Source organism: Phacochoerus africanus, chromosome 5 (genome assembly GCF_016906955.1).
Source record: "Phacochoerus africanus isolate WHEZ1 chromosome 5, ROS_Pafr_v1, whole genome shotgun sequence".
NCBI lineage: Eukaryota > Metazoa > Chordata > Mammalia > Artiodactyla > Suidae > Phacochoerus > Phacochoerus africanus.
The window spans coordinates 96259887-96287343 of record NC_062548.1 but is presented as its reverse complement, the minus strand read 5'-3'; the positions used below and the strand labels follow the sequence as shown (position 1 = coordinate 96287343).

The 27457-nt window shown below is 42.8% G+C and overlaps 1 protein-coding gene across 6 annotated transcripts in view; it reads right to left on the bottom strand.

The window, feature by feature from the left end:
- Positions 1-3167: 3167 nt before the first annotated feature.
- Positions 3168-27457, bottom strand: part of FSHR (follicle stimulating hormone receptor) — a 169094-nt gene continuing 144804 nt past the window's right edge. For 5 of the 6 annotated variants that reach the window (XM_047782103.1, XM_047782105.1, XM_047782106.1 and 2 more), the window contains 4 exons: positions 23135-23203; positions 22949-23023; positions 9954-10139; positions 4399-5696 (listed from right to left, as the gene is read on the bottom strand). In XM_047782103.1, coding sequence (XP_047638059.1) covers positions 4463-5696; positions 9954-10139; positions 22949-23023; positions 23135-23203 — 1564 coding nt within the window. In that variant the 3' untranslated portion in view covers positions 4399-4462. Of the gene's footprint in view, positions 3898-4398; positions 5697-9953; positions 10140-22948; positions 23024-23134; positions 23204-27457 lie in introns of those variants that run through there. The other variant, XM_047782108.1, reaches the window with a different exon arrangement.

Genomic DNA, 27457 nt, shown 5'->3' with positions numbered 1-27457 from the left:
TAGCTGAAAACATTTTGATGAGAACCAGCAAGCATAACCTCATGGTTCGGTTTTTTTTTTTATGCTGACTTTTAGTTAGCTTCTTTAAGGTTACATATTCAACAGACAAAACATTCCATGTATTTGTCTTTTTTATCTAATACTGACTTCTTTCTCTATCTAGATTACTGTCTAGACTCTGAAAATTCATTATTTGCTTGTCTTTATAAACTTTCCTAATAAAATTCTTTATATACATAAACCTTGTGGCTATCACACTAGAATTTAAAGAATCTTTTTCAATGATTTTTTTTCCCATGATTTTCTAATGAATGTTATATGATGCTGGCCCAAATAAGGCAGAATATCACTTTTGGTAAGAACTGTCATATCTTGGTGATGCAAGCTTGGAAGGGTCTTTCCTCTGGTTTTATTCTTCCCTCCAAATATCCATTCCAGAAACCAGATCTGAAGGGTACCTTGTATTTAACACATGGAGCCCTGTAGTGAAATACATTCTCTAATGCCATTACCCCTCTCCCCATTACTGCTTCGGTATGTGGCAAGATGAGAACTGTTTTGTTTGTTTGTTTTTGTGGTCTTTTTTATGGCCAAACTCATGGCATATGGAGGTTCCCAGGCTAGGAGTTGAATCAGAGCTGCAGCTGCCGGCCTATACCACAGCTCACAGCATTGCTGGATCCTTAACCCACTGAGCAAAGCCACGGATTAAACCTGTGTTCTCATGGATGCTAATCATGATTTCTGCTGAGCCACAACGGGAACTCCAAGAACTGTTTCTTAATCTCTATACCCAGTTCATCACTTGACTTTGTTCCCTAAAACTTATGGATTTACTCCTTCAGTCTCTTTGCTCTGACTCCTCTAAGGAGGTTCCTATATTGTCTGACAGATTCTTGGGGTTCAGTGAAGGAGAATCTGGAGGAATGGGAGGTGAGGAAGAAGGTGATAAGAGATGCTTTCCAGGATGGGACTGAAGGAGTTTATGGTAGGTTAATGTTTGAGGAAAGATACATGGGAGCAGGTCCAGGTGAAGGTAAACACTCAGTGCTGACATTAATTCATTTTGTACCAGGATGGTCAAATGGACTGTTGACAGCAGGCTTCATTCTGAGAGATGAGTATCTGAGCTGTTCCAGCTGTTAATATTTTGAATATCACCTCTGGAGAAATGGGTAAAGAAATCTCTGGGAGATGCTGGCCTGCTTCATGGTGTTTGAGATAAAAAATATACCTTTCTAGAAAAAGAAGAACTTGAAATAACATTTCGAAATTCCTTTTGGTGTGTGTCTCTGTTTTTCTTTCTTTTTGTTTTTCTTTTTAGGGCTGCACCTGCAGCATATGGAGGCTCCCAGGCTAGGGGTTGAATCAGAGCTGTAGCTGCAAGCTACAGCACAGCCACAGCAACACTAAATCCGAGCCACATCTGCGCCCTATACCACAGCTCGTGGCAGTGCCAGATCCTTAATCCACTGAGTGAGGCCAGGGATAGAACCTGGGTTCTCATGGATGCTAGTCAGATTCATTCCATTGAGCCATGATGGGAAATCCATCTTTCACTTTTTTTTTTTTTTAGTATGAGTCACTGCTATGGGGCAGAAACACCACTCAGGGAAGTGCAGACTAGAGGTGTTACCTGTATAATCACTGTTTAGGAGGAAGAGTGACTGATAGACTGGACTCCAATTATTTCTATTCAAATACAGGAAATGGAGAAAGTGTTTCTCCCTTAGGACTTGTCTAAAGGGTTTAGAAACACTGATTATAGCTACCTATCAATATATATTTTTTTCTTATTTGGGAAAATCCTTATCTCTTACCAGGAAGTATCTTAGTGACAGAATAGTAGAAAACAAGTCTTCTGAGCCTCTCTTGGCTTATATTTATCTTTGAATGTATTCTTGAGTCTGGGAACCATTATCTGTTAAACCAGTGTGCCAAAATCCATGTTGTGAAAATAAAACCCTATCCTATCTTTAATTTAGCTGCTACTTGCTTTTGAGTCCAAATTCGGAAATGCATTCCCTCTGACCACAAACAAGGAAGAAAAATGATTGCAGATGGTGTTGAAAGAGCCCACCAGTGTGGCAGTGTGTTGTGGGGACCTGGGGAGGAAAATGTTAAAATGAAATTTTCATATAGTTCCAGACTTGTGCTCTCCAATAGAAATATAACATGAGCCATGAACATGATTCACATAAGTAATTTTATTTTATTATTTTACTTTAAAAATTTATTTATTTATTTATTTATTTATTTTTGCTCTTTTTAGGGCTGCACCCGCAGCATATGGAGGTTCCCAGGCTAGGGGTCTAATTGGAGCTACAACTGCTGGCCGCAGCCACACCAGATCTGAGCTGCATCTGCGACCTACATCACGGCTCACAGCAATGCCATACCCTTAACCCACTGAGCGAGGCCAAGGATTGAACCTGCAACCTCGTGGTTCCTAGTTGGATTCATTTCTGCTGGACCACGACATGAACTCCTACTTAAGTAATTTTAAATTTTCTGGTAGCCACATTAAAAAATGTAAAAGAAATAGCTGAAATTAATTTTTAAATGTTTCTTTCGTTTATGTCCAAAGTAATGTTCCCATATATACTCAATATCAAAATTATTGAGATACTGTAATTCTCTTTTTCCTTTGCACTACAAATTTGAAATCCATTGTGTCTTTTACTGGATTGTTTTAGTCTAGACTGGCCATGTTTCAAGTGCTCAAGAGCCGCATGAGACCAGTGGCTACTGTACTGACCAGCACAGCTCAGGACTGTTTCTAAGAATAATTATTCTAATTTTCACTTCATGCTCACAGTAGATCCAGATGGTGCCAGGTCACAAGCGCAGAGATGCTTGTAGTTTTTTCAGCCCTCTAGGGACTCCCTTGTTAATGCATTTGGGACGAACTTTTGAAATGTTTGCCATGGGGCAAGAGGAGGAAGGACTGGCTTTGGAGGGGAAAGAGGATACACCCAGAGGAGACTCAGAGTTTGATGAGGTTTTGTGGTTGGTATTTATGTTTCAGATTATCCTGATGCAGTCATTTGTGAAAATAGATATATAAAGAATAGCTGCTTATCAGGAATAATATTATGTGGCAGAAAAATTCTAGATCATGGCTCAGAACTAGGCCCTCATCCCAACATAGATCTAGGAGGAGAAAATTAAACTAACATTCACCAACCCTGTTATAGCATTAGGCACTTTACACTCATTTTCACTTCCAATTCTTATAGTAAGCCCAGTAGTTAGATACTATAACCAACTCCCATTTACAGAGGAAGACACTTAGCCTGGGGGAGGGGGAGCAGCGGGGGAGGAGGAGTCCTGGCTTATGGTGTAAAAACAAAACATCAGCTTTGATTCCAATATTATAATCCACCTGCCGGCCGTATAGATTGTATCTTCTATCAGGGTTCTATGAGAAGCAGAACCAGTCATTCATGCATGCATGTATGTATATATGTGGTAAATATTTGTTACAGGAAATCAGCTTTCACAATTGAGGGAGTTAGTCTCTGTAAGGATGTTGTCTCTACATCTGATGCTGAAGCTTGCAGACCACAGCGCAGGCAGTCATAAAGGGAAGATCATGAGCATGAGCAAGAACCCCAAAAGGTCAAACTGAGCTCCATTTCTGTTCTTGTTGCCTCTGATCTTGGTAATAAAAGTGTTCTGACAAAGTTGGAGTTCTTCATCAAGGAGCTAAACACATATATATACCTGGCTCAGGAGGCAGAGAACATGAAGGAGTATCCAGGGGACCGTGGAGCAGTTGTGCTTTGCAGCAGTGAGACGAATCAGTAGATGAACAGCAAAGTGTGTGAGCGAAGGTAGGGCTGCAGCTTCCCTTCTGCCCTCCAATTTTCCAGAGAGTCTTCTGTGTGGCCCACCCTAATGGGAAACATTTAAGAAAGGGAATTCTGGAAATGTAGTTCAGCCTCAAGCTGACACCTTATAGAGCCATCACATAGGTGCTCAATAAATATTTGTTGAGTGAATGAATGAGTGATTGAATATTGTGCTGTATTTGTTGGAAATTCTGGGAGTCAGAACATGTAATTTTAGCTCTGCCTCTTATAAGCCAAGTCTCTTAACCCTTTGAATCTTGGTTTCCTCATCTGTTAAAACTCCAAGAACAATCCCTGTCCTGCCTATTTAATAGGACTTTTATAGGGATCAGTTGAGATGATATGAGCAAAATCACTTTGAACTTTAAAAGCATAAAACAAATGTGATGTAGTAGTATTTTAATTGTTAGTGTTGTTATTAGCACTTTAGCCTGCTAATCTATCACATAGTGTTAAGAGTTTCTGACCTGTTTCCCTTATAGGTGTGCCAGGAAGATTAAATTAGATAAAATATAGACAAGTAACCGTCAGCTATGCTGTGGCATAGTCTTCAAAGGCAAGACTTTTTAATTATCATTCAACACTCAGAAACATTTGCACATTGTGTTTTAGTTCTGGGCTAAATGGCTTAAAGGAATAAGTGTGTAACTGGAACTGTTGGTAATCCTGGGAGCTGGAGGGCAGTGACCATTTCTTGGATGAATGTTGTGGGCAGTGGATAAATTTTCTGTCCTATAAGTCTGGGCTTGCATTTCATAGCAGCCAAACTTGCTTAGCAGAATGAAGACATCCCTGCGGAAGTTCTTGGTGAAGATGGCATAGAGGAAGGGGTTGGCACAGGAGTTGATGGGGTAGAACAGAACCAGGAGGATCTTTGACTTGGACACAGTGATGAGGGGCACCTTGAGGGAGGCAGAGATGGCAAAGAAGGAGATGGGCGCCATGCAGAGGAAGTCTGTGAAGATGAGCATGGCCATACGCTTGGCGATCTTGGTGTCACTAGAGGAGGACATGATGTTGGGGTTCCTCACTGTGAGGTAGATGTGAGTATAGCAGCCACAGATGACCACAAAGGCCAGGACATTGAGCACAAGGAGAGACACAACATACAGCTGTGACAAGGGGCTGTCAATATCCATGGGCAGGCAGATGCTCACCTTCATGTAGCTGCTGATGCCAAAGATGGGAAAGAGGGCAACTGTGAAAGCAAAGATCCAGCCTACCAGCATGATGCTGGCAGCATGGCGGAGCTGCACTTTGCATTGTAGCTGCATGGCATGGGTGATGGTATGCCATCTTTCCAGCGTGATGGCTGTCAGGGTGTAGACTGAGAGCTCACTAGCAAAGACAGTGAAAAAGCCGGCAGCATCACAGCCTGCTCCAGTTTGCCAGTCAATGGCATAGTTGTGGTATTGGGTTTTGGTGTGGATATCAACTGATGCTATGAGCAGGAGGTAGATTCCAATGCAGAGATCGGCAAAGGCCAGATTACACATAAGGAACCGGGGGACTGTGAGTTTGTATTGGCTGGTGATCAGGATCACCAGCACTGTGATGTTCCCAGTGATGGCAAGGATACTAATAAACCATATTAAGACTCTGAGAATATCATGCCCCATGATATCTTCACATGGATTGAAGGCATCTGGCTCAGGGGAGCAAATCACATCCACCACTTCATTGCATAAGTCATAGTCAAATTCACTGTACACCGTGTCAAGTTCTTTGGCTAAACTGGACTCGCCATCTTCTGCCAGAGACACTCTCTGACCCCTAGCCTGAGTCATAACATCAACTTCTTGCCTTAAAATAGATTTGTTGCAAATTGGATGAAGGTCAGAGCTAGAAAGATACAAAAAGAAACAGAGTCAGCATGTTGGATCCAGAACAGCAAATATATCAATGTCTTTACATAGGGTAGAGAGTGGGGTTTCTTCCTGAGATTTTTTTTTCTTCTAACAGTTTGTCTGCCCTTGAGACTAAACTCAAGGGTTAATGTTGCTTACTGTAAATCAGCAGAACAACTCCTGCATATATTCCTAGAGTTGGATGGCCCACTGGGGAGACCATCTGGCCACAACCTGAATGTGGGGAGGAAGGCGCCTAGGACTAGCTAAGCCTTGCTGTTAAGTGCAAGTAATTTACAGACCTGCTATCAACTCCACCCTCCCTTTCCTGTCTCCATTCAGCTCTCTCTTAATATGCCTGAGTAGGATATATCCCCAATCCTCTACTCTTCACTCCTGTCCTGTACTTCTTTCTGACTCAAATGAGAATTTGTTTTCTCTACATAAATTAGAAGATCAGAGTCTATAGTTATCTACCAGCCAGCCCTGTCCTTGGCTCTTTGGTACTCAAGCTATGCAGAGGTCTGCTAATATGTCTGAAATGTTACTGAGGGTCTTAATTCTTTATTTTTTTTCCTCTCCAGAGGCCACCACAGGCGTCGGGCATGTATTTGTCTGCATGGTAAGCCTGGCTCTCTCCTATTCAGTAGTTCACTAGTGAGTGCCCCAAAGAGCAGAGGCAGGTTACAAGGGGGCCTAATTTATTCCAAGATTGTAACTCATCCTCTGAGGAGCTGGCTCTTCTTGGGCTCACTTTCCTATCTTAGTCTTCCCTTTAAACCCTGATGTACGAGAGGCTCTGTCAAAAGGATAGAGGCACTTCCAGAAGGGATTTCAATGAAAGCCAGATGATAAATATTCTATCCAGACAAGTGGAGAGTGCCTGCAGAGACAGAGGGTCATCATTCTGTTTTTGAAGCAAAGGCTTAAGGAAGGCAAATGTTGCACAGTGGGCTTTTTTTTAAGATGGAAATACACACACACACTCACTCACACACTGCATTCCCTTCCTCCCTCCGTGAGGGGCAAGCTCACAGCCATGTTAAGTGACTGCATTTCTGTCCAGCCTTAACATAGTCTCAGAAGTGAGTGGGAAGGGAGTGTTAAAACTGTTCAAAGACCCTCCATAAGCAGTAGAGCGTGGCTGGGGTTGTGAAGGAGGTAAAGATTCCTTTTGATAATGATGAGGGCTGGCCAGCACATGTTGACTGAACTTTTCCCCATCAATCTCTCTGAGAAGGGGCTGTTAGTGAGAACCCTCTCCTCCCTTCCTCCCCTCCAGGAAGTGAATTGATGTGCCAGAAAGTTGTTTTCCCTTAGCCTGAGGGACTACCCCCCCCCCCGCCCCGCCCCGAGAATGTGTCATCTTTTGTGTTAGAGACTGATACGGCTTCTCACATCAGTCACAAGTTGCACTAAGGAGTTAGGGAATTAACATATATGTAATTGAAAGTACACCAAATATCTTTTGGCTTAGTCAGAGATAATATAAGAAAGGTGAGGCAAGCACAGAGAGGCCGGGGGAGGACAAGAGAGTCTTTCTGTGTTTCTTACTCTGACTCCCAACTCCTGAACCCTGTCACTGGATTAGCCACAGCCCAATTCTAGGAACAGAAAATAAGTAGCCTGGTGTGATTTGTTTCATTGAAACCGATCTGACTAACCATCTACACACAGCCTTCACTTCCCTTGGCTTCTGTGAAGGTGCTTACTGTTCATACTGCTACCAGCATATTTTAAATATCGATGCTTGCCTTTCCTGAAACGGAAATGACCCAAGGGCATGAGTGGGGAAAAGGTCAACAATGTGTGTTTCTGAGAGAAGAATAAAAACAAAAGTGGAAATGAGGGAAGTCTTGCCTCTGTAGTACCTCAGCAAATCCTAAGCATCATTAAGAGTGGGGAATTGAATTTAGGGTGAGTTTGGAAAGTGGTGGCACGTTTGGGCCCTAATAAATCAATGAAGTGCAGAGCAGAGTGGCCCAGAGCCTGAGCTTTGGAGACAGACAAACCAGAGTTTGGATCTGTGTTTGGTTGGTGTTGGTCAAGTTATTTACTGTCTTTAGTCTCAGTTTCTGCCTTTGTGAGAAGGGAGTAAAAATAGCACTGTTACTTTTGTGAGTATGAAATGAGATAAAAGTGGGAAGCATTACACTGCATGGCAGTGCGTACTTGGCAGGTATCAGCAATGAACACAGAGGACAGTGGTTACTTACTGAGTTCATGTTGGGGGCAGGCCCTAGGTAGGTACTTAATGAGTATGCCACAGTGCATCCGTTTAAAATCTAACTGGGAAGAACAGGTTTAAATACAAGAAAGTTTAAATAATAAAACAAGGGCAAGCTAACAATGCAAGCTGAGTGTAGAACTATGATGAGGACATAATGGTTCAATGACAGATAAGGGGTGTGATTGACAAGGTCTTTTGCTGAGAGTCCAGGAGGGCCGTTGGCCAAGATGTCACAGGTACAAGGGCCTAACATTTACATTTGGGGCATTATTTTCAAATGAAGATTGGAGGAACAGTTTTATCATTACAGCTTTATAAACTCACATTTTATTCCTAACCTCATCTACTATGCTATACCATAAAATGACACAATTAAAAGATGAATCCTGTAATTATCTTGTGACTAGCATAACTGTATTATTTTGGGTTTGTGAATTTGTTAAAGAGTAAACACCACTGTGATTTTTGTTACTCCATCTTGGCATATAGTCCTAGAAGAGGTGCTGGGCTTCTCCTTTGCTGCACCTGACAAGCCCTGGTGTAAGTTACAGTAGGGACTGAAAGAGGTGGGAGCTGAGTGGCCCAGAAATACTGGGAAGCCTTCAAGCTATAGTGCCATGTAAGGCGGTCCTGAGGCTACACCTACACTACCAAGGGGTGGTAAAAGCAGAGCTGTCTGAGCACCAGTAAGCGACTGTATTCCTATGGTGTGTCGGTCTTGGGCCAGACGGCACACTCTCTATAGCTCTCTCAATGATCTTAACATCCTCTGAGATTTATCCTGGGGGATATTCAGTTCCAGGGCTTGGGCAGTGAAATTGGTAGCTTTCTTGCCCTGGTTGGAATATCTCTTTCTATAATATGAAAGAGGCAGGGCTTCGCCTCAGCCCAAGCTCTTAAGAATTCTTGTCATTAAGAAGAAAGTCCCCGTTCCTTGACATAATCAGAGAGGAGTGTCTGAATCGGGATAGTTTCCCAATGATAAGTGCTATTTCTAAAAAGTAGCCCCTTTTCTGCAGATCTTTCACATGGGTCTGAGTGGGATTCCAAACTACTTGGAAAACATTTTAGGATGTGCACTGCTGGGTTGTTTTGTTTTATTTTGCTTTAGAGCAAAGGATATGTTGGCATGTTAATGGTGACTAACAGAATAATAAAATAAAAAACTGAATAGTGAAGTAGTAACATGGAATCAGTTTTAGTGCTGGGGCTGCACATGATCAATAACAAAGGAATCATCTGATTGAGTACAATTGTGTGGTATGGCTTGTATCATTGTGTTCAGGAGAGGGAGAATGCCATGAGAACTCCTGATATCCAATAAACTATATTTCCGATGGATCCTTTAAATGTCTAGAACATATAATCTCCAAAGTACTCCCTCTCCAGTCCCTTCAGAACCTCAACTTTTTAACTAGTTACCCACCGGGACTTGGCTTTATTTGGATTACCCTCTTTAATCCAGGCTTCCTTGAACCTGTCCAGCCTTGAAAGCAAAACTAAAGAGATGTCACAATCTTTGTCCTCTCTGTGAGGTGTTAAGCTCCAAAGATGGATTAGATAGATTTAGAGTGACTGGGATATGTTGTGGGTGGGTGTGTGCATCAGTCTCTGATACGCGTTGATGCTTCTCTCCTCCAAATTTGACTTTGATGGTCCCTGAGACATGTATGGAGTACAGGGTTTGGGACTTGAAGGATAACCCCATGTTGGTACAAAGGGAAAAGGGAACAAATATTTATTAAGTGGCAGCTATGAGTCAGGCACTATGCTTGGGGTGTTTCATGTTATCTCATTTAATAATGGTTAGGTGGTCTACCATGTGGGTAGCCCTCTTCTTTGAACCCATTTTCAAAGAAAACACTGAAGCTTAGATTTGGAATATGTCTGAGGCCTTTGATCAGGGAGATCTCTCTGCAAGTGGATTCTCTTCGTGCCACAAGCATGTAGAAGTTGTGGACCAAGTTCTGCATTGGAGAAATGCCCAAGACAGGCTTTAGGGATGGACACGAGAAGACTCACATTTGCCGCCTCCAGTTTGCAAAGGCACAGCAGTGGCTGGGGTAGGTGAGGCTGGCTTCCATGAGTGTAACAAACTTTTCCAGGCTGGGAAGCTTTTTTAAGTTGTAAGTTGACTTGGCCCGCAGCTTCTTAAGATTTTCTAAGCCATAGCTAGGCAGGGAGTGGATCCTGGTTCTTGAAATATCTCTATAAGGAGAAAAGATAAACATGGCCTGATCACTTATGGGCCTACAATTTTCTGCTCTGTTAATAGTCAAAATAGTAGTCACAGTAGTGATATATATATATTTTTTTATTTTCCCACTGTACAGCAAGGGGGTCAGGTTATCCTTACATGTATACATTACAATTACATTTTTCCCCCAGCCTTTCTTCTGTTGCAACATGAGTATCTAGACAAAGTTCTCAATGCGATATTTTTGCATGAGTGAGGAGGGAGATGTCAATTCATCCAGCACCTCTCAGGTAGATCAGTATTTGGGTAAAGGGACATTGGTCCTTACATTCATGGTAGAAGGACGTTGGTAACAGGCCACTCTACATCCTGGATGTACTTGCATTCTGGCTGATTTTGGGCTTAATGTAGCTCTTTCCCTTTCCACAGTCTATCTGTAGAATAGATACCCACTAATTTACACAGGACCAAGGAGCTGAGACCATTTCCTCCCCACCATAAAACCAGATATAAAAATAGTTCTGATGAGCTGAGATGGAAGCTCATATTTCAGAAACAGATGTAGAGAGAACATACCATTAGGGGAAGAGGTATCTTGTGGGCAACAGAGGTACCCTAAGCACACAGTAAAAGTGGCAGTAGAGAGTGGTGATGATACTCATGGCATCCATGGCCGGACTTGCCTGCATGTGCATCCTGCCTCTCTACCTACTGGATTTGTGACTTGGGTCAAGTTATATTACTTCTCCCTATATCAGTTTCCTCAGCTACAAAATAGGAGGGATGATAATACCTACCTCAGAGGGTTGTTGTGAGAATTAAATTTCTAAAATACACAGAGAACTTCCTGGTGAACAGACAACACTTGACGACTGGCAGCTATCATTAGTAAATCTCTGTCTGTCTGTCTCTGTCTCTGGCTCTCTCTCACACACAGACAATTGTTCTTGCTTTGCTGGGGTGAGTTTCTGCCTTGGTGAACCAGCAGGTCTACATAGAAACCTCTGTAAATGGACAGTCTAGCCAGGTCTCTGTCCCCGGAGAGCTTCAGAGTCCCATTCTTTCTGGAAGCAACACCAGGGACATGAGTGATTTTCTGGCAGCAGCTGCAACCTTCTAAACAAGAGATGGGAGCAAGGAGATTTAAATGGTATTGGCTTAGCCCCATTGGGGCTAGCAGATTGGCCGTGAATGAATGCTTCTGCTGGGGGTGCTAGCAAGTGATGACCGAGATGGATTCATTTCAGCGCTCTCAGATACACTTGGTGAAGGAGAATCTTCTAATGTCTGCATGTCCTATAGGTCAAATCAGTAGACACTCAGAGCAATGAAACTTGGGGTGTGAGTGTATATCTGCTACACCATAAATTCTCCCAGTGCAGTGAAAATTATTTTCTCACAGCCTTGTTTGCATTGTGACATACATTTTCTTGTTCAAACATTTATAATGCTTCCTATTGTTCAATGAAAGCTACTAATATTGCTGCCCTATTGTCACTTCCTTTTCCCAATCAAACTTCTTTCACTAGTTTTCCATACTTGATGTTACTATTTCCTCATTTTGAATCCAACTCAGTTTCTTCCCAATCCCTAGAAAAATAATACTAAGGTCAGGGCTATCTAACCTTCTTAATTTCTCAATTACATTTCACCCATAAAATGTTCCTCCTTCCCAAGACACTCTTTCTTGACATTGCATTCTTTTTCATTTCTTCTGACATTGACTTTGACTTTCTGATTTTGTTTTTGGTGTCCTCTATCTAGTGGAGTTCTTCTAAACTTAGCCACTTGCTGACTGTACACAATCTTCCCAGGGGATCTCGCCCACTTCCTTGGTTTCAGATACCAAGCATATTCTGGTGGCTTCCCAGTGTATACCCCAGTTCAAGTCCTACTTTTGAACCCCAAGCCCAGATAATCCCTAGTCCATCAGATCCTACCCTTTTGATGACTTACAAGTATCAAAACTGAATTTCCCATCTTCCTTGTGAATATGTTGCTTCTTTTGTTTTTCTTTTTCTCAGCAAATGACTCCTCCATTTCCCCCTGTTGTTCTGGATAGAAACCAGGGAATCATCATTGACTCCTCCTCCTCCCCACCCCACCAGACATGAGGTTTTTGTTCTTGCAAGCCTAGCTTTTACATCTGCTTCAAATGGGGCCACCCCTTTGTGACAACTTTAGTTTAAGTCATGTTCACCTCTGCCTAGGGAGAAAGGCAACAGTCTTCTAACTGTTCTTCTCATGACCATTGTATCACAGTTCTCCAGAGACACAGAACCAATAGGATATATAATGAGAGATGAGGACATTTATTATGGAATTGGCTCACACAATTATGGAAGCTTAGAAGTCCCATGATATGCCATCTGAAAGCTGGAGAACCAGGAAAATTGGTGGTGTAATTCAGTTAGACATCAAAGGCATGAGAATCAGGGATGCCACTGGTTTACGTTCCAGTCTGAAGATGCAAGAACCAGGAGCTTTGATGTCCAAGGCCAGGAGAAGATGGATGTTCCATCTCAAGAAGAAAGGAAGCACATTTGCCTTTCCCCTGCCTTTTGGTTCTTTTAGGGACCTCAGCTGATTAGATGCCCACCCACATTATTTATTCAGTCAATTTGATTCCAATGCTAATATCTTAAAAACACCCTCACAGACACACTCAGAAATAATGTTTTCCCAGCTATCTGAGCATCCCATTGCCTAGACAAGTTGGTACATAAAATTGAGCATCTTTTTGTCTCTCTAATGCAATCTTTTCACTGCAGACTGGGTGATACTTTAAAAATGCCAGTTAGGTTGTGACTTCCTGCTTATAACTAGTCAGTGATTTCCCATTGCCCTTCCAATGAAAAACGAAGCACTGGATATGATGTGCTGGTCTTTTGCCTAGCTTCTCTCACATCTGTTCTGTGCCTCTTTTTGTGTTCTGCTCTGTATTGTCAGAGAAATGACTTCTGCAGGTTCCATTCCCCAGGTACCACCTTGTCAATCAGCTTTCAGTTGGCTTCAGCAAATGGCACTGGTGGCCGATTGGAGGGTCGGAGGGAGGGTAAAGTTAGGCTATTTCTCATCCCTCCTCTACCTGGGGCAATAGCTTCTCTGTAACTCCAGCTGTCACCAAACAGATCTGCTGAAGGATCTAACAGCTAACGGTTGTCCCAGTTGCTGTGCTCCAGTAAGACCATATCCTCACTTGCCCCCCCAAGTCCTAGGATTTGTAGTAATTACCTACCATTGCTAACCTCTGGACTGCTAATCTCCTCCTTGATATTTAGGAAAACCTACATTTTCAGAGTTAATGATTACCTTTATGTAATACCTACATATGTTTTACTTAGTTCCCCTCCTCATTAGATGCCATATAGATGAAATTTGTCAATGCTTTTGTTCACATACTTCAGGATGCTTGCTCACTTTTTTTGCTTGCTTGTTCTCACTCCTGAGAAAAGTACATTAAAATCTCCAGCTATGATTTTGAATTGTATACTATTACTTTCAGTTCTGTCAAGTTTTGATATATATATATATATACATATATATACACATACATATATATATATATACACACACACACACATATATATATATATATATATATATATATATATATATATATATATATATATATATATTTTTAGGGCTGCACCCATGGCATATGGAGGAGGTTCCTAGGCTAGGGGTCTAATTTGAGCTGTAGTCGCCAGCCTACACCACAGCCACAGCAACACAGGATCCGAACCAAGTTTGCAACCTACACCACAGCTCATGGCAACATGGGATCCTCAACCCACTGAGTGACGCCAGGGATCGAACTTATATCCTCATGGATGCTAGTCGGGTTGGCTAACCGCTGAGCTATGACGGGAACTCCTGCTTTATATATTTTTGATAATTTTTAGGTACATACAACTATAGAATTTTTACCTCTTCCTGGTGACTTGATTTCTAGTAATATTTGTCTCCTAACTCTGGGCATTTCTTCTTTGCTGGTTCTTTCCTGACCTCCTACTATCAGAGTACCCACGGGCTCAGGGCCTAGCCTTCTCTTCTCCATTTTCACTTACCCTGTAGATGAACTCATCTAGTCTTAGGACTTAAACACCATTTATATGCTGATGCCCCGTGCCCCCCAGTTTTTATCTCTAGGCTGCTCTTCTCTCCCGAACTCCAGACTCTTCTATTCAACTACCTCCTTATAATCTCTTCTTGGATGTTTATAGGCAGGTGACACCTTAGATCTTAAAAATTGGGTTCCCAGTCTTTCCCCAAATGTGCTCTACCTGCAGCTTTTTCTGTTGTTCATGCAAAAACTTGGGAGTTAGCCTTGACTCCTCTTTCTCTTACATCCTGTATGCAAAGTATCCTCAGCAAAGTAACTGGCCTTTGCCTTCCATGTATATCTGGACTTTAGACCATGGGATAAAAGTTCCTGGTGTTCCAAAGTCTCTCTTCTGCTTCTTGCTTCTATCTTCTAATCCTTGAAAGCTGGGGTCCCTGGAGATAAAAGGACTGACCTATGAACTTTTGTCCCTGTGATGAGTCTTCGTTCTCTGCTGCTGAACGATCCAGCTGTCCTGGCCTGCCCTCCACTTACACTTTCCTCTGTTACAGAGCCTCTCAACTTTCTTCTTTCTCTCTTCAGGCTGTTGTTCCTCTGACCAGTTTTGCTTCTGAAACTCACTCTGGTCCCTGTGACCAAAAGTTCTTGTTTTGCCTGGCTTATGGGCTCTTCTTTTTTTTTTCCCATCAAACGTGGAAGGGAGCAAAGATCACTTGTTTTTCTAAAACAGTTCAAGGCTCCGTCCAAGGGGTGAGATGAAAAGCAACAAAAAGTTCTTCAGGAACAATGCAAACCAGGGCAATTATTTATTGCCAGCCATGAGCATTTTTCATATTTTTAAAAGCATGCTATACAAAACAGAAACCTATTTTTCTTAGTTATGCCTCCTTTCCTTAATTTTAGAATATATAAAAATCACATGAAGAGTTCCAAAAATAAACAAATTCTTATATGCCATGCAATGCCATCACATTCTCTCATTTATTCTGTAGTTGATTAAACATGACTGCAAGTTCTTCAGACGCTTCCATAGAGGGTCTATTTCCCCTTCTTTTGAATCCAGGCTGAACTGTGATGTCTTTGGACTATAGTAGAGTATGATGAAAGTGTGGCTATGCCAGTTGTGGCCCTTGCCTTTAAGAGCATTGACAGCTTTATATTGGTCCTGTACACCCCTGAGCTCCCATAAAAGAACTCTGAATGCTTTGAGACTTCCATGTTCCAAATGCCCTGAGAATGCTATGCTCTGTACAGAGGATCCTGAAGGATGTGATGCTATGGGTGTGTGTGTGTGTGTGTGTGTGTGTGTGTGTGTGTGTGTGTGTGAAGAGAGATGCCAAGGGGCCCAGATGCACCAGATACATGAATGAAGGGGAAAACTTGTAACAGATCCCTCAGACATAGTCACCTGAGCCAGCATCACATGGATCAGACACAAGACACCCAATCTTCTAACACACAAAATTGTGAGCAAAATGCAATGATTGTTTTAAACCACTGAGTTTAAGGATAGCTTTTATGCAGAAACAGAGAACCCAAACAGACTTGCATCGAAGTCTCTGTGATTCCATCCTCTCCATTATATTTAACAGCAACGGAGATATTTTTCCTTGAAAGCCATTAAGCATGCAGCACTATAGTCTGTTTACTTTCTGCCTCTCTCACTTACTATCTTTTGCTTTATATACTTGCTCTTTGGATTTGTATTTTTTTCTCTCCTGGAGGGCCAAGGGCTCCTTGCATTCTCAGCAGTGCCTTTTCTGTAGTAAGGACCAGAAAATTGTTGCTTTGTTCAAAGATATGCTGGGGAGTGGCACTGATTGAGGATTGAGAAGGGGAATAACTATGATGTCTTCTGACCTCTATCAGCTACAAAGAATTCAGTACTTTGCAGTTCCTGTTGTGGCTTAGTGGTTATAAACCCTACTAGTATCCATGAGGACGTGGGTTTGATCCCTGGCCTTGCTCAGTGGGTTAGGGATCTGGGGTTGCTGTGAGCTGTGGTGTAGATTTCAGATGTGATTCAGATCCTGAGCTGCTGTGGTTTAGGCTGGCGGCTGCAACTCTGAATCAACCCCTAGCCTGGGAACTTCCATATGCCACAGGTGTGGCCCTAGAAAGCAAAAAAAGAAAAAAAAATTCAGTACCTTGTGTTATCTCTTCTACAGCTTCATACTGTTCAACTTTTCATGCATATTTTTTTTTGTCTCCTCAATCAGGTATCAGATGCTCTGAGAGCAGGGATTGTTAGGATACTTTTGTGCTCTACATTGTATTTGGCACAGGCGGGGCTGGGCTCATGAAATCTACTCAGTGGGTAGTTGTTTGATTAGCAGAGATGCCTCAGCATCATAACAAAAATGAGAGGTTGAAGCAAGTCTGTATAAAAGCAGTTCTAAAGGGGCAAATTCTAAAGGGACAATTCTAAAGGATGCAAGGCAGACTGAGGAAGGAAACCTGGATTTAAAGGGAGCTCAGTAAAATGGTGTTTCTGTAACAGGCAATTATATGTGACTGCGTGAGTGTCAAAGGCGCCAAGGAGGGAGCAACTTTGTGCAACATTTATAAGGAGATAGATGTGGGTAAGAGAATAAGAAGACTGATGTGTTGGGTGGATTGGCCTGCATGCTGGCCAGTGACTAGGTGTTGGATGGCGAAGCCCACTTGGGAAGCATTAGTGCCTTTCCGTCTGCTCAGTGTTCTGGAGAAAGCTTTTAGTTCAGATTGCCCCTTATCACAGCTACAAAATATGTGAGCTGCTGTCATTTGTACTAGGTGGTTGCTTCTGGGAGATGATGGCATCTTGCAAGATTCCTGAGCTCCATATCTTCTGCTTGTGGATATTGAAAGGAGGGGAGTAGTTGGTAGAAGAGAGATTCAGAGTCACTTAGAATTTGGTAAAACAAAAGTCTTTAGCAGAAGTGGCTCCTGGGTGATATGGAAATAAAAGTGTTGGTAGAAGTGTTTACTTCAAGCTTACGGGATACTAGCTGGAGTGAGCAAACATGGAACGTATCAAGACTTCTCTATCTTGGGCTGGCGGAAAAATGTTTCTCTCGGATATCCACAGATTAAGAAAAAACTAGACATTTATATTCTCATGGACAAAGAGAAGATAAGTGGATACTGTTCAGTGTGGTTTTAGACTTGGTCAAAAATAATCCCACTTTTGCTTTCTGGCTCCCCCCACATACACACACCCACATACATATACACACATGCACACAACCAGACACAGATGCACAGAGTCTAATTCCTGGCAAAGATCCTTTCAATGGCCTGGAGATCTAATGTTAGATTTTAATTTCCATTATAAAAACAGCTTCCACTCTTAGAATGCAAACATCCCTAGGGCAGTAACAAAATGACATTATCAGTCATTCATATCTTTGTAGAAGTGGATTATTGTGATTACTGGCTAAAGGTAGGCTTGGAGAGAGGCCCAGGACACAAAGTATGGCAGTGAGGGCTTTTCAGAACCATATTTTGTGATTCTGGGCAACCATGTTTTGAGAAATAAGAGGAACCACAGGACAGAATTTGATCTCTCAGCCTTGAAAGCCAGGCATAAGAGTCTAGAATTTCTATGAGCAGAAGAATGACTTACTGAAAGCTGTGCTTAGTTTTGAGAACCTTTAACCTGGCACATAGTAGGTGTTGATTCATTGTTAAATAAATTGTAAGGAGAAAGGATTGAAGGTAGGAAGGGGGTGAAACGGTTATTACAGACATTCAGGCATGAGGTAAGAGCTTTCCTCGTCACACACTGTCACCTCTTCTTCACTAAGTCATTGTATCACATGGCAAAGATTTATTGGGCATCTGCTCCATTACTCTAGCCTCCTGTGGAAATTTCTGCAGAGCCTATGGTTGCCTCTACTGGAGAGATAAGTTGGGGCAGGTACTATTTGTTTTTAAGTCCCTCCACCCCTCACGTCTAGCACAGTACCAGACACATAGTAGAGGCTCCATCAACATCTACTAAATGTATGACGTGTGAGCCCTAATATGCTCGGTGAATGGGAGCATGTTTATTGATGACATTTTTCCTGGGGCTGGTGAGCTAGACAAGAGGAAGGTGCAGTCGTGAGCTGGTGTTTTTAATCCTTGTTTTTCAGGCTGGTCTAATGGCGGCAGGCTTCCTTTCTTAAGAGGCCCCTTTGGTTAACATTTCAGCACTTGCTATATTCTGGTAGCAACTGGTTTTGAGAATTTAAATCCAGAAAAGTACCAACAGGAGACATGATGAGACAGTGGCTGGTGCCGAAGAGATTTAGTAATCCTGAATTGTTTTAACATGCTTAGGATTCTTGATTTTGAGATACAAAGTAGAAAGGGAGACAGCAGCCAGTAATAAGATGCTGAGTCAGGAGAGGCAGGAGTTAAACCATGCTCCGTGCCCCATTTAATCAAGTGTGTTATAGCCAGTGCCACAAATTTGATTTGAACAATTTCTATTTTTCCCAGCAAAGATGTTATTACAGGTCAATCATTTCCATAAGTGAGAGCACATTTCTGGTGTATACTACACTGACAGATGGCTAGAAGACCTCTCTTTCATGATCCCAGGCGGAATAAAAAGGCAATTTACTATCTATAGGACTGTGGGTACACTGGTAATGGAAGAGAATCATTCTTATACAAATAACTCAGTGTTTGAATCTGAACTATCAAATGAATCTGAGCTATAGCCAAATCAATTTGATAAACCATCAGAATATGATTGTACTGGCTCCAGCCTGCAAAGGCAATGCATTAAATTTTCCCCACAGGAAACAGTTTCCCAAGGAAACAGCAATTGCTTGATTGCTTTAAAAAAAAAGAAAGAAAAAAACCTTGAGTTCAGAATATCAGTTGAAAACTCAGACGGCTGCTCATGTTCAAGGTCAAGACTCATGAGAGGGAGCTCAGGATGCTAGCTGTTCTGCAGAAACTCTGTGGAGTCTGGGTGTCCCTGGATTTCCCTGCATCTATTTTTCTTTGCTGTGTAACATCTTATCCTTGTACTCTCAGGTGCTCAGAGGCTTCTTACTTTTTACTCAACTAAAATTTTTGCTTTGGGGAAGGGGATAGGATTGGTTTGGGTGCCCTCACCATAACTCCCTTAGGATCCCATGAATATATCTACTGGGGACGAAACACTGAGCCTGTCGGGAAGTAAGATTCACCACAGCTGACTCTTGGAGGAGAAATGGTGGAAACTGGGCCAAACTTCCCAATTCCCCAGCATTGGTTCTAGCGCAGTGATTCTCATCGTGTTCTCTGGCCTGGCAACATCAGCATCACTTGCAAAGTTAGAGATGCAGGTTCTCAGGCCCCACCCCTGATCTGCAGAATCAAACATTCTGAGGGTGGGGCTCAGCGATCTAGGGTTTTACAAGCAAGCCTGGTGATTCTGATGCATGGTCAAATTTAAAAGCATGGCTTGAAGACAGTTGAGGACCACTCACAGCTGAGGTGGTTTGGAGCTGAGTTCTTTGCTGGGATGTGCCCTTGCCTGACTTACCCAAGATTTGGCTCCTTCCCAGGGCTAGCCTTCAACCAATGAGTGTTGATGAAGAGGCCCACCCCTAGCTTTAATTCAGTCAACTTTGAAGGGCCATCTTAACTCCAGAGCTCCCCATGGGATCAGCAGAAGCTTCTCTTATAAATGCATTGTAGTTCAGCTTCCCCTTTAGCCTGATTCTGCTTCCATCAAGTGCTCCATGGTAAACCTGTGTGCAAATAGCCATGTCACAGTATGATTTTCAGGGAGGGGAATCTGACTCAAGCCACAGTCTCAGGGCTAGCCTGAGTGGCATCCACTGTGGGCTGAGGGGTCTATGCCCACTCCTTTTCCTATCCACAAACCCACAGCACCAGGGGAGGCTGGTCTTCTGCACACAGGAAACAAGAAGCTCTTGGGCCAGGGCTCAGCTAGGGTTGGTGCATCAGGTTGCAGAAATAGGGGAGGGAATAGGCCCCAGAGTCCCAGGGTAGCAGGCAGAGGGGCTGGCAAGACATCTTTGGACAAACCTGAAAGGCCCAGAAAAGGAGCCTTGATGTTTAGGTGATCAATCCTTTTGTCCCAAAGAGGAAAAGGCTAGCAATTATAGGCTGAGCTTTGGCCAGGATCTTGCATGTATATCCTCATGCATTGAAGTGAAAAGATGTAGGAATGTACTAACAGTCTCTACCTTTTGAAGTCACAGCATGGGCTTCATAATTCCTTTGGATTTTCTGTAAATTTTACTCACTGTTCCTGTGAGTAAAATTTCCACTGTTTTGGAAACATGGCCCTGTACCTCAAGCACCCTGCAGAACTGCTGGTGTTGGTTCCAATCTCTCTTTTGCTGGCGTTTGCAGCAGGGATAGCTGAGGTGTGTGTGTCGTGTTTGTGTTTTCCACTGGATACTCAGATCAGACATACTGCAGAGTGCCTGGGATCTGCCCACTACCTGCAGGGGACCTTCTGCCCTGTGTGTATGTATCACTTACTGGTGTTGATAGTTATTTCCCCCTCTGTTTTAGTTCACAGCAAGTTGCAGGAATTCTTAATGAATAACTTTAGAAGTTTGACTGAACATATTGACGTGCTTTAGGTGACATGATGTGGTGGGAATACATGGGATGGAGGCAGGAGACCCAGTTTTCTGGTCCAAGCTTGACCACTTAGGGCAGCATGTGATCATTAGCAGATCGCTCCTGTTTCTGGCTCTGGTTTCCTCAGCTGGATAACAAGCTCACTGGGGCTCCTGCCCAGCTTGAATGTTTTCTGTAGAAGACAGTGGTTAAAGTGCTGTGATTTGATAGTGTACCTGGCAGGTATATTCTGACATAATAAGTAGAGGTGCCACTTTGGGCACATTCAAAACCCTCAGGGTAGTATAGGTAAGTGAAATTGAAATACTGCTATCCTGCTCATCAAAGGCATCAAAAGCACTTTCTCTAAGTCTGTCTCCCAAGAACTCTAATAGGAAACACTGACTGTGTGTTACAGTTTCTAAGGACTCTGTATATTGGAGCACAGGGACCAAATGCTTGGTGCTCCCCATTTGTTCCACCCGCGTCCTACTTGGCACTTCATAGCACACATCATGACCCAATGTATTAAGTTGTATATTCAGTTACATTTTCTGACTCCCGCTGTAAGGATATAAGCTTTCTGTGAGGAAGCACTTTTGTTCCCTGCACTGTATACATGCATGGCTCTGATAGTGCTTAAAATCTATCTGTTCAGTGAGAGAATTTGTAAATGTAAATACATATAAATATGTACACACACAGTTACACATATATTATTAAGCTTAGAGCAGTATTAGGACATAGGTATTATTGTTTTTGTCACTTTCTTAGGTGAGGAAACTGAGGCTTAGAGAGGTGAGAGAATTGGTTTTAAACTGAGGTAGTCTTCCCTGGCATCTCTCTTTTAATCATGTTGATACTTCCATCTTTGTATGTATTGCCTACTGGAAACTATGCATTCTGGAATAATCTTGGACCTTCTTCAAAGACACAGAGTCCCATATAAGGGTCAAAACTTATCCTTTATCATCAGTAATAAGCATTTATGGAGTTTATGCCCTACCATAAGGGGCCTAATTCTAGAGACAGGTAGGCTCCAGCCTGAAGGAGAAGACAGTTAGCCCTTAGTGTCTGTGGGGGATTGGTTCTAGGACCTGCTGCGGATACCAAAATCTGAGGATGCTCAAGTTCCACAGCCCTGGAACTATATAGATAGCCTATATATTGACTGCCAAATAAGAGGTGAGGGCTAGTGGCTCCTAAAGACCCAAAATGACCTTAGGCGGGCTCTGTGAGGATTATCTAGCAACCCTTTAGAGTTATTCACACGCTTATCTATTTCTTTGCTTGTTGTTTCTTGTTGCATCTGACTCCTTCCTTCTGAATTGCTGTGTTCTTCTTGCAGCATATTTGTCAAGTTGTAGTAGGTCTTGCTTAGAAGCAAGGAAAACACTTTTTGGGCCCCTGCAGCCGTGAAGGCCATGGGAGTCACGGGAGGAAGAATTCACTGTTGGCTGAGATTGCCAGGGAAGAGGTGGGCATTAGCATGACCCTTGTGGAAGGGCAGATAAGAAGAGAAAGGTAAGAGTCACTCTTGGGGGTGGGAAGAAATAGACATGAGGAAACAGCAGGAGGAGGGGAGGTGCTGATGCACGGCTAAGAAGCACTGAGTGCATCCTGAGAGATCTGGAATTGAGACGAAGGGGGACCAAAAATAAATGTATGTGTGTATCTTACTGGATGGAGGGAAACTCCTGGACCTTGAGGGTGAGGATGGAGAACTGTGCTTTCTCTTTGAGGGAAGAGAGGTTCAGCAGAGGGGTTAAGAGTCTGTAATATGAGTCAGACGAGCTGGGTGCTAAATCTGTGCTCTAAAATTTCCATGACTTTGGGTGAATTAATCTCTCCAGGGCAGCAAGTTTTTCCTTCTCTAAAATGGGAATAATAATAGTTCCTGCCACAGAGGATATTGTGAGGATTAAATTAGGAAATGTGCCCTGAAGCTTTTAAAGCACTCTCTGGGACTTGATAAGATCTCATTAAATGTTAGCTGCTCTTATTATTGTTACTTTATTGAAAGTTAGAAGGTGGATCATCCCTAAATTGTCCTATAAGTTTTTTAGATGATGCAAACAAAATTTGATCTTAATTGCCAGTCCTGTCTTGGAAGTCTCTCTGAATTGGAGAATGTGGACTTCTAACTTGTAGATCCTGCTCTCTAGCATCTGGAAAATGAGGGAAGCTACTCACAGAATGACTGGTCCAGAGGCTCCCTGGAAAACGTCATTAGGCAATTCTTCCAAATTATCGTTATCACTTAGATTCCTGGGGATGGAGTCGAAGAAAGAAGAAGGAAAACACAAAGCCACATAAACATCACTGTTGTAAGAGCCATTTCCCTCTAAATGGCCTGGAAGAATAGTCAGGGCTACTTACAGCTCATCTAGTTGGGTTCCATTGAATGCACAGTTGTGTATTTCTCGAATCCCATTCTTACTCAGCCATCTGAAATAAAAGACCCATTAAAAAACCAATAATGTCAGATGCAAACGATACAGGGGTTTCATAATTGGAAGCACTGGGGCAAGGTCAGGCAGTGCAGGTTAGTGGCATAAATGAAATACTGCCCTTAAGGTTCCGGGATAAGGGTGAGGAGGAGACTTAATTTATCACTGTATAACATTCTGTAACATTGCAAGTTTGCATTATGTGCAAGTATTCTTACTCAGAGAAATCGGTGAAGTTTAATTTTGCTTTTTTTTTTTTCCTTTCAGGGCTGTACTCATGGCATATGGGGGTTCCCAGGCCAGGGGTCAAATCAGAGCTGTAGCTGCTGGCCTATGCCACAGCCACAGCAATGTGGTATGTGATCCGTATCTGCAACCTACACCATACCTCATGGCAACACCAGCTCCCTGACCCACTGAGCAAGACCAGGGATTGAACCCACACCCTCATGGATATTAGTCGGGTTTGTTACTGCTGAGTCACAGTGGCAACTCCCTGAAATTTTGAAAAGGCACACTTAGGCATAGAAGCCTGGATCCTATGACTCAGTACACATCATTCATGGGCAGAGACAATGCAGGGAGAATCTACAAAGATCTTCCCTGTTCTGAAGGACAGAAATCATACCATTATTGAACAAGTATTTATGAGATAGAGAAAGAACATTTTGTATCACCTTTCTCTAAGGTCTTAAGCCTCTCACCTGTGCTCATTGACAGCAGCAGGCCTGGCTGTCATCAAAAAGTGATCTAATTAAGCTGTCAGACAACCTGAACATCTCCTGTGACCCAAAGGGACCTGGTTATTGGAGGTTTGTGGAGGTGGCTCTGGGTTAAGCCAGAAAGGCAGAGAAATCAATTACAGAAACTGTGGGCTGTGTCAGGGTGAGGCGGTGTGAGTGGGGGCTGGAGGAGGCTCTGCGGGTGATGGTCCTGGATATGGAACAGTCATCCTGATGGTACAAAGAAGGTCAGTGAGCAGGTTTGCCTGGACAGGGGAGCTCAAGGACACCTTGGGCTGACAGCTCTGCATTGCTGTGCTCCTGGGTGGATCTGAAAACAGCAGAAATCCAAGGTCGGGAGAGCTTAGCCCGAAGAGCCTCTGATCACTTGCTCTTGATTTGCTGTCAGGTCCTTTTCCTTGTCGGGCTCAGTGGGTTTACAAATAACACTGTTCCATAAGCTGACCCAGGAAGCTCCTGTGCATTGAGGACTTTGACGGCTTCTGGCGCTACAATGAGTAGCTCAAGATGCATCAAATCAAAGGAGAACAACTGTGTGTGTGTGTTTCTTCCTCCTGAAAGGTGGTTCACTAAAAATTCCAGAGAAGAGCAAGGCAAATCTTTTACAACATTAGTGACAAATTCGTGGATTCTGATGGCCAAGAAGTAGCATGTACCCCAAATCCTGCCCCTTCACCACCCACATGTCTCTGGCACAATCCAGCCTCCTGACTGATTTGCTAGCCTATCCCTGGGTAGTGAAAATTCCTGGAGGCAGCTGCCCCTAACCTGTGGGATGTGGATCCCTGGGGCTTTTGGATCAAACATGAGTCATCAAACTTTTCTGTCAAGGGCCCAATAGTAAATTTTAGATTTTGTGGGCCAAGAGGCAAAATGGAGAATACTACATAAATACTTTATATAGGTACTTATTAAACAGTTTCCACAAAATCTTTACTGACCAAATATAAAATATAATATTAATAATTGAGTGCAATTTTTTGTAATATACTATGGACATGAATTAATTTTTTTCTTGGGGATAATATTTTGCTTAAGTTAGGCTCAGTGTTTGTGTTTCCTATCATCAAAACATTCACTTGTCAAAGCCAGTCCCAGGTCATGGACCAGAGTTGGCCCATGGGCTGTAGCTGGCTTAATCCAACAGAAGTGGTGGGCATATCCATATGGGCTTGATCTATCTTTTTTTTCATAGACTAAATAATATTTTCTGCACGAATAGATATTTGTCAAATTTGACAAATTTGTCCTACAAATGGATATTGCTATGATTAAATAAAATACAAACTAACTTAAAAAAGAATTACTGTATTCAAAATAGACCTTTGTCTTTATGGATCTCCTTAATCAATAAATACCATCATATGGAGAGGGGGTGGCATTTTTCCATGTCAACAATAGATCACCATACAATAAACAAATTTATGCCCAAATTTCCTGCTCCAGGGTTTAGGCAGTAGGACTCTCAAACTACTGCCAGAGAAGGTGATACTTACTATCTTTTCTCTTAAGAGAGGTAGCACTGATTTTAAAAGCACCCTCATGATGATGATAGAGCAGAGCGTCAGCTAAGGAATGACTGGATCATGGTTTTCCTTAGCTTTTTTTGTCCCTTCCTTAATGTGGTCACTCAGTGAGGGCTCAGAAGGCTCTAGAAGCAGAGTCTGCCCTCATCCTAAAGAATGAAGGTGCTGGGGGGCCTGGCTCATGAAAGCTCAGGGAGGGGCAGGTGCATGAAATGGAAGCCAAGTGAGGAAGGGAGGAAATGCACATGAAGCGAGCGGTTCCTGTGGTGGGGTGTGCTGGGAGCTGGCACACAAGTAAGCTCATTTCATTTCTTCTGACTTAGTCCCTTCTGCTGGTGGGCCATAGCCAGGTTCTTCCCTCTTCAGACTTTCCGGTTGTGGGGGCAGTGTGGGGGTGGGGAAGGACTCAGAGGCATCCTCTTGGTGGGCTTTTATTCCTCATCGCCCTCTGAGCTGCCATCGAAGTGTCTGATGATCCTTCATTGTTGGGCTTTTTTTCTTTTTTTTTTTTTGAGATTGATTGATCAGGGCTTTAGGATTTTGAAAAATGTCAAGGCATAGAAAGCTTTTCCAGGCATCAGAGCCGGTTTGCCAGGCTTCCCCTCCCCCCAGTACCCTTGCATGTCCCTAGGGGGCGAAAGTGCTCCAGCATCCAGACAAAGCACCCAAACTAAGGATAGCTGGAGACTTGAATTGTGGTGTGTAAGGATCTTCTGATTCTATTATTTCTGAATTAAGGACCATCTGAGGTTAAAAAAAAAAAAAAAATCCTGTTTTCACAAAGGGGAATTTATTCTTTTTTTTTTTGTCTTTTGTCTTTTTGTTGTTGTTGTTGTTGCTATTTCTTGGGCCGCTCCCGCAGCATATGGAGGTTCCCAGGCTAGGGGGCGAATCGGGGCTGTAGCCACCGGCCTACGCCAGAGCCACAGCAACGCGGGATCCGAGCCACGTCTGCAACCTACACCACAGCTCACAGCAACACCACAGCTCACAGCAACGCCGGATCGTTAACCCACTGAGCAAGGGCAGGGACGGAACCCGCAACCTCATGGTTCCTAGTCGGATTCGTTAACCACTGCGCCACGACGGGAACTCCCGGGAATTTATTCTTTAGAGACCTGTCTGAGAAGTACTGACTCTGAAGAAAGCTGTCCTTGCTTGCTAGGAGAGTGTGTTCTAAATTCTGGGGAACCACATCATGTCAGTGAACAGGAGTCTGTGGAGAGCAGCTATGAGGGAGGAGAGTTTCTTTTGTAGATTCGAGTTTGCAAAACTGTTAAAGGTTCTTTTTTCCTCCAGTTCTTTTCCTTCTCTTGGGAAGAGTTAAGACTGTGTAGCTCAGGATGGCTTGCCTTCTTTCTTATGTCCTGGACAGAAAGGATGTGTGTCAATGTGCAACATTGAGAATGCTATTAGCACACACCCACTTTTGAAAAATTGAGATAATTGACATCTAACATTATATTAATTCCAGTTTCCCACTTATATATTCTGTATGAAGATATTCTATTAATAAACTTGCTGCATTTTAACATGAACGAATTTTGAATCACTATGTTTTAAAATGACACATGTTTACAGCAAGATTTAAAGAAGCACAAGCATCCAGGTACAAGTGATTACATTTATCACTCATCTTCCCCCTCCATAGTGTATACCAGGAATCCCTGTGCTGTGGTATTTGTGTTACAACCCAGCAGGCCAGTATTACTCTGGTACTCACCATTTTCTAAAAGTTCACTTTTATCTTTTTTTTTTTTTAAATCCTTCTTGGCCTTGCTGATTCTGTTTCCTCTGCTTGTCCTTTTCCAAGGCTGTGGCTAAATTCCTCTCTTCTTTGAAGGCCCACCTTTTCTCAGCTACCCTCTTTCCCTCAACCCTCCCATCACTTCACCTTCGTTCTTCTTTATGCTTAGAATGATGACTTTTATTTTGTACATATTTCATAGTGTTGTGTGCATGTATATGTGTGTGTGTGTATAT